The 8,131-nt window shown below is 37.9% G+C and overlaps 1 protein-coding gene across 3 annotated transcripts in view; it reads right to left on the reverse strand.

Moving 5' to 3' along the window:
* Positions 1-1,002: 1,002 nt before the first annotated feature.
* The window catches only part of ST3GAL6 (ST3 beta-galactoside alpha-2,3-sialyltransferase 6), a 61,396-nt gene continuing 54,267 nt past the window's right edge, over positions 1,003-8,131 (reverse strand). For all 3 annotated transcript variants that reach the window (XM_077774818.1, XM_077774816.1, XM_077774819.1), the window contains 4 exons: positions 6,358-6,544; positions 6,115-6,252; positions 2,624-2,776; positions 1,003-1,176 (listed from right to left, as the gene is read on the reverse strand). In XM_077774818.1, coding sequence (XP_077630944.1) covers positions 1,090-1,176; positions 2,624-2,776; positions 6,115-6,252; positions 6,358-6,544 — 565 coding nt within the window. In that variant the 3' untranslated portion in view covers positions 1,003-1,089. The remainder of the gene's footprint in view (positions 1,177-2,623; positions 2,777-6,114; positions 6,253-6,357; positions 6,545-8,131) is intronic.

The following is an 8,131-nucleotide window of genomic DNA, read 5'->3' on the forward strand; positions in this document are numbered from 1 at the left end:
CCATCTCTCCTATAACTTTTCTGTTCATTCTTTTTCCCTCACCCCCATACCCTTCCCTTACCAAAATGAGAAGGGAGACTAGCTCACCACCTCTGCTGGACTGGTTTTGACTTGTTTGCATCTGATGGGATTCTTCTCTGACGCACCGTTATCCAGGTAAGCCTTCCCTTCGAAGATGTGACTTAATCGTGGACAGTTGAAATTTTTCATGAAAATACCATTTAAATCCCAAAACAGCTTTGAATCTTAAGGGTTTACTTACTGTGTTGTCTTCTTTCCTAATTTAATTCCAATAGTAAACTTTCAAATTTTAGTGTATTAAAAAGGCAGAAAATGATGTTTAACAATGGTCTCCTTGAGCTTGCCTAGCCCAGCTCTTTGTATGAACTTAAAAATAATGCAGTCACCAGACTTTAGTAATTGCATTCTTAAGTTATTATCCAGAATTTCTGTTCAACCTGTTTCCTTCACCTTAAAAACAAAACACCATCTTCCTTCTATGAAATTACTCATTAATAATCATGGTTTACTTAATTGCAGACAAAAAAAGCTTCATGAGACCATATGATCTTACATTCTATAACTGTACCCACTGCTGTGGTCAGGGCTACTCTTAAGATTCAAATCATCTAAATGCACAGCTAAAGTGGTTCCATTTTGCCATATCAAGGCACAACTACGTGCCCAGTCCCCACCAATTTATAGTCAACAAATATGCCTCTCAAAATGCCATAGTCAGAATTTGTTGTGGTAAACTAAACTAAATCCCCTTACTAGGAAGTCACATCCCTTCGAAAGTCTAAGATGAAGGTAACTATAAAATGATGTTTAAAAACACTTGAGAAAACTAGGTTGTTTTAAAAACAATGCATTCAAAACTTATTTCCCTGATATCTTAACTAAACATATCTTGGTTTTTATAAATTAAATATATTCACAGAAATTAAGCTGGTGGTTATGAATCACCAGGCGCCAACACACTTTACACAATTTCTCGACAAGTGCATCCAACGTATTTAAAAATAAACTAAAAATTGCAGTATAAAAATAAAACTAATACTGTTAGCATCGTCTTCTGAGTCTGTAGGGTCAGTCTTCAGTCAAGTTGATTACAAAGTTTTTTTCTATAATGTCCTTCAAAAAGAGCTGCTCCGCTGTCACATTGTGATATGCATTCTAAAGAAGCAAAGTATAATAAAATCACCATCTATCCTAATTTAAGCAACAATAGAATACACAGTATCTAAAAAGTTTCTGCATTAAAAAACTCAAGTAACAACTATACAGGTAGACTTTTTAGTTACCTTATTCTTTGCTCATTCTTTTGCTAGAGCCTTCCCTGCAGCCCATTCTTTTCCACTTAAAGTCCCCCTTGTATCATTTCCTGGCTTTCTAAAAGGGATATGAAACTAGATACCAAAATCTTAATTCAAAATGCATTCATCATTTTAATAAAAGCACCTGAAACTCCTAAGAGAAATCAGCCTAGAGATAAACTTGTAAAGCACAGTTCAGTTTAAGGTAATTTTTAAAAGAGTTTTGTACTATTGATGGATATCCTAATTTTCCTCACAAAGTTGTTTCAGTGTTATTTAGGGCTAAGGAGAAGTGATCCTGAAGTCTGTCCCAGGCACCTAACTCTTGAAGTACTCAATGTTTGTCTCACAAGGGTTGGGAGGTGAGGTAATAGAATACCAACCTCTAACCAGAATAATGCCAGTTTTTCAGCTTGTGTAGTGTTTGCGGATAATGATGTAAGAGAACTGATTACATAGGATAGATCCATATCCATTTACAGCGAACCATTCATTCTTCATATTAAAAATGTATAGATAACATTTTAATCCTAACACTAGTGATATGCCACTAACCTCACTTAGACAACTCCTTTCCGTTCTGTTAAAAAGTCTTACAGATCATGGGTCATCTGGATGGCTCTGTTGGTTGAGCATCTGACTCTTGATTTCTGTTTAGGTCATGATCCCATGGTCATAGGATGGGGCCTCATGTCAGGCCACATGCTGAGCATGGAACCTGCTTAGAATTTTCCCTCTCTCCAAAATAATAATAAAAACTCTTAAAGATCCTGTCTACCACCACTGATCTCTAATTCAAGAAAACCATGATCTACTATAAAGGTTTGCAACCTATTTGACCATGAATATTCTTTCATGGAGTTAAAATGTTATAAACCGCATCTACAGAACTAAAAAAAGATACATCATCTTCACCCGTGTTTTCAGTGCTCAATCCTCTTACATGGATGAGTGTCCCTGCTTCATGGCAGTGCTTTTAAGTGAATTTGATTACTATGTATACCAAGTTGCCCATATGTATATATCAATAGTGTAAACATCATCTAAGGCTGGGTGCCTGTATGGGTTTGGTGATACTTGAGAATAACTATGTCATATTCCCAAGGGTCTAGGGCCCACAAATTAGAACTGCTGTGGTACTAACAACCCTGGATCCAAGTCCCAGTTTCAGCACTTGGTAGCTCTTGGTGTAGAGTTAGGCAGCTCAAACTTTAAAAGCCTGTTCCCTCAGTAAAAATGACAGAGGAGGAAATGTGGGCTTTCCAACTCTAAAGATGAAAGATTATACCCAAGTGGGTATGTATTACCTTACTCATCAAAGACATGGTGGCATTCCCATAATAGTGCAAAGGACTCTTGAGGTCAGAAAAGTTGTATTTAAATCCAGCAAGGTGAACTTCATGACATATGTGAAAAGCCAATGTGATGGCAATAATTCCTGTTGTTGGGTGCTTGGGTTTCTGGGGAGGGAAATTAAAGTTTTTTTTTTAGAATCCAAAGCTTGTTTCCAAAGCATATTTAGGTGACCTCATCTTATGAAACCAGGACTTGTGAACATTTAATCAGGTGAGAAGTACTTAGGTTAAATCCTCATCATGTCTAAGGCCCAAACCCCAGTTACTATCCTAACTCTGAAAAAGCATAGAAAGTGTGACTGAAATCTTAGAAAATCTTTCAAATAAAACTTGACCACAATATTAGCCCAGAGGACAACTATCAAATGAAGAAACCCCATGAGGCTCAAGGAAAAGGATGCTGCTGCCTTATTTTGTAAAACACGCTGAACCAGGCTTCCTGTGGAAAAAGCATAGCCTGTGAATTTTGAACCTATCTATGAAATGTAAGGATGGTTAATTCACTAATTGAATCATCATGGTGAAAAACTTCACATAAGCCTTAACTAGATCTATTTTATAATCCTAGTAATTTAGCTGTAGGGAAAGACTAACTTTAATCCAGTAACTTCAATGACAAATAGTTAAGACGCTCACTAGAAAATAAAAATTCCAGATATATACATAGTAATGTCACAGTCTCAAGTGGATCATTATCAATTTAAAAACAAAAAGGAAACCAAGCATCCTCTTCACATACACCTATATCCTGAAAATGGAGTCACGTATTTGACAGGAAAATTTTCAAAGTTTCAATTCTTACCAGGATGACCTTCAAAGGCAAGAACAAAATACATCTTAAACTTTTTTAACACAATAGTCTAAAGAGATTTCCTTTTGATTAAGTGTTACTTACAGATTCCATGGATATTACGTTTTATGGTTTTTGAGGAGGAGAAGAAATCCAAGAAGCACAATAAAAGCAAATAAACTCACAGAGGCAAGCCTGTCTGAAAACCTAACTGCGTTTGGAATAAGCTTTTCTTTACCTTCCGCCCTACTATGACCACCACAACCCTTCATCTGCTAGAAAAGGAAATTAGTCATTGGGTTAAAAACCTGGGAGTCATCCAACCTCATTAATCCCATCACTTTCTCCCTCCCCTTCATGCCCTCTACTTCCTTTCTTCATGCCTTAGAGTACTTCAGTCATCATTACAACAATTCCCTTAATGCAGACTTTCCATTTTCTGCACCCATCACCCACATAAATAGATGATCACCTGACAGAATCTTACCCCTGGCTCAATCCACACCCAAGCAGCAGAACAAGCCAAGAGAAAACAATGTATGTGTCTGGATACAGGTTACACTTATGGCCGAAGTCTCAAGTGGCTGTTCAGTATTCCCCTAGTAAATTTCCACTCCTACTCTCCAAGATAACACTTTTATACCTTTAAATTCAGCAGCCCCAGCCTCCTTTCTACATAAAACTGATAATTTAATCCTTATTTTACTAACAGAAACAGAAGAGCTATACCATCTTCCCAACTCCCAATCTACCTTCATCTTCACCTATATTTTCAGCGCTCACTCTTATGTGGGTATGATGTCTCTGTTCCTATCTATGGCCAGCCTCGCCAGTAATGCATTCTTTCATCCAATCTCTTTCTCAACAAGCTTGCTTCTATAATTACCCACTTTCTCTCATTATTTTCTTCTGTTGAATCGTTCCCTTCAGCATATAAACATGGCCATCTTTCTTTAAAAAACAACCACAAAAGCAACCTTTCTTGATCCTGTGTCTTTCAACTGTTTCTCTGCTCCCTTTTCTAGCACAAGTCCATTAAAGATTTGTCTCCACCTGCTCATGTCCATGTTCTCTTTAACCTAAGTCAAGCAGGTTTTCTCTTTATTCTTGTCTATATCATCAATAGGACTTCCATGTTTCCAGAACCATTGTTTAGCATTTGCACTCAACCTCCGGATGGCATCCCACATAACTGATGCCTCTAAAATACCACTATGTCCTCATTTGGCCTCTGGGACACCATGTTCTACTAGAACTTTAGTTACAACTAGTTTTAGAGCCTCTCTAAGATAAGGGTCACCCTATGCTTTTGGAGACACTACCTAAAATAAAAGTTGTATCTGATCTTGGGAAAATTTAGAGCTAAATTAGAGCTCTAAAAAGACACAAAACACATTCAGTCATGGTGTTTTTCCCCTCAAAAGTAAGAAACCACTAAGAATCTGTCGCTTCAAAAATTACTAAGAAATAAGGCTTAAATTTAAAATGTATGCTTTTTGACAGGAATTCCACTTGTAGGAGTCTATCCTAAGAAATCACACAAGTGGACTGAAAATCCCTAGAATCACATGCATTCCTACATAATATATAGAGAAAGAAAGCTGGATGCAAACAGAAATGTCTATAAGAGAATAATTAAATGGAGGGGAAATGGCAGAAAATATTTATGATATGGCAATATATTGAAGAAAAAAGTGTTTGTAAATGCATAGAAAATAGTCAAGATATAAAGGCACAAAATAAAAAGCTTGAGGGATAATAAGAGTTATAGAGGAAAGAGAAGGAGGATTTCATATATATACATAATTCATATATTAGAATATAAGTAGATATATTTGATATGTATTCCTTGTAAGTTGTTTCATTTTAAGCATGAGAATCTAATAACTCTAGACTTTAGAAATTTTTTTTAGCGTACTAAAGATACATGATGTGTGTTTATTTCTTTGGATTTCCCCTCATTACCAACAGGAAAAGCCTCGTTTCAGCTGAGATATTATGTTACACAGTATCTCAAGCTTCAAATGAAAAACTGGTCTCTGCCACTGTCTGGGTCTGGAGAGTATTGTTTTCTAGGGAACATAACCAAAAGGACTACAATGTGAAACTCCCTTTATTTCATTAAAGAGTTTGGAGTTTCAACCACCTTTCCTTCCCTTCAAATTCAGTACCGGTGTCTCCTCTGTGACCACAGAAATATTTCTGACCTACTTTGTCCTTCCCTCACCTTTCCTGTGGCTTTGTGGTGCTATTTTTATCAGAGTGCTTCAGACAATTCTTTTTAGCCTGAAAAGCCACATACTTGTCCTGAACCCCTTCCTGCTACTCTGAGCATGGCTGGCCCATCAGCGCCTCTCCCCCCATCAAACTCTCCTCACTGCAGAATATTGAAGACAAGGTTACAAGAAATGAGCCATTCAGGCATGCAGGAGACCCCAGAAGGGCTCCACAAGGTCAGGGAAACAAAACAAAACAAAACAAAACTCCCGAACATAAAGATAATAGCCACAGATATCTAAGTTCACTACCTCAGATGTGGCCTTCAGAAGCCACCTTGGGAGTTATGGCTCTCATCCTTTCTGAGAGCCATTGGAACCCTCCATCCCACCCAGCTAGATCGTTAGTTTGAAACTGTGCCAGGAAAAATACATACCTGATTTTTGGGAAACACTTTTGGGAAGTGAAGCAGTTCATAAGCTGCCATTCTGATAATGAAAGGATCTAATATTCTGATTTGATAAGGTTTGTAGATCAAGTTTAAGGCTGGTTTCTTCCAAAAACCATTAGTGTTCTGAAATAAAATAAGAAAACAGAAAATAGAACATTTCGGTTCTTTTTTTTTTATGGAAAAAAAAACTGAAGGTAATCAGAAGGCAGATCAATTTTGCCAACTTACTATTTTGCCACCTGTCAACAATTCCCACAGCCACTTTAAATCAAGCGGCTTAAAAGCAGTGAGAATCACCGTAGTATTAGGATCATTTTGATTGGGATCTGAAAAAACAGATTCTGGATAAAAAAGTCGGAAGGTTGTCCTTCTCCCAACTTCCTCTTCATGTCCTAAAACAGGACCATTATTCATCCTGTGGGTAGTAAAACACACAAGATATGTAGACCGAGTTCAGTAGAAGCCAATTCCATCCCAGTTTCAGAGCTTACAGAGCAGGAAGGACCAACAGCAGAAGCCATCAGTCCATTGCTTGAAACTACAAGGCAAATGTGCGATTTTTAAGGCATAACAGCTGAGGAAATCTTTCCCTTTCATGCGACAGCTGGCTGGATCAAAGGCAGAAATGTTGAAAATTAACTGTAGGGCTGCTACTAATTCTGTCTGACCTCCAGGAAAACCAAAGACTAAATAAAACCAAATGGGAACAGAGAACCACAGAATACTAGAGTTAAGAGAGAACTTGGAGGACCTTCAGAACAAAACCCCTTGGGTAAGGGCCCTGAAGTCCAGACAGTTACTTGCCCCACATTACATGTGGACTGACAGGTGAGAATCACGCTGAAAGTGATTTGAAGGCCCATCAAGATTGTTGTGCTCCATTATAAATAATATAAAATGTCTGTATAATACACAAGCAGAAGCAAATAAATGTCACTGCGAACTAAAGAACCACAGAGGATCTACTGTTGGGTTTGTGCATGTTCAATGCCAAAGTTAGACAGACATGCACTATTTATGCATACACTATGAAGGCATGCTATTAAAAGGAATGCTTTGTTTCCAAAACAGTGTCCCCTAAAGGATAAATACCCTTTGTCAGGGACAGTCTTAATAACACTTAAAATGACTTGCATAAATGCTGTGCCCGTGGCATTCTCCCATAAGGATTTGCTGTGGTTCTGTTGATCAAATGTTTAGACAATTACAGGTTTAAAAAATTGTTTTAAAGCTGTTGTGTGGATAAACTTTCACAGCTTTCTCAAAATGGACAGTGAACAGAAAATAAGGGGACTTCACAATGCGGAAACTCTTGGTCAGGTCAGCCTAATGCACTGCCAAAGTGTGAAGACTTCCCACTCTTCAGAAGACTATTCATAGTCATTCCCAACACACACAACACATCACCCAGATCACCTTACTTCAATCTTTCAATGAGAAAATAGGAGACGGAAATGTCCTCATTCTCCCACCACTCCATCAGTGGGACTCTTGGTAGTCATAACCACAATCCAAGTTTTTATTTCCATTACAGAGGACCAGCCACACTTGCACTCTGCACCCATCCCCTCTACCACACCAATCTCTGTTCATTTCTTTCAGTTTACCAATAGGCTCTAGAATCTCCTATCTTTAAAAAGGACGAAAACAAAAAAGCCTCCTTTGAGTCCATAACTATCTCCAGCTACCATCTCGTATCTCAGCACCACACCAAAACTTAAGAGAATTGCCTATGCTTCTGCTTTCTCACCTGTCATTCTCTCCTCAGACCACTTGGGTAGGGCCACTCCCTGTATCATATCTCCAAGTCTGCTTTTGTCAAGAGAATGAGTAAAGCTTCAAGTTGCCAGTCTAATGGTGAACTCACAGTCCTTATCTTGCATGACCTCTCACCAGCACTGGACACAGTTGGCCTCTTCTCTGTTTAACACTTCCACCTCACTGGTAGATCCTCTTCTAATTTTTTTTTTTTTTTTTTTTTTTTTTTTCTCTCCAACTTCTA

The sequence above is a fragment of the Crocuta crocuta genome, unplaced genomic scaffold, assembly GCF_008692635.1.
Source record: "Crocuta crocuta isolate KB4526 unplaced genomic scaffold, BGI_CrCroc_1.0 scaffold6, whole genome shotgun sequence".
NCBI lineage: Eukaryota > Metazoa > Chordata > Mammalia > Carnivora > Hyaenidae > Crocuta > Crocuta crocuta.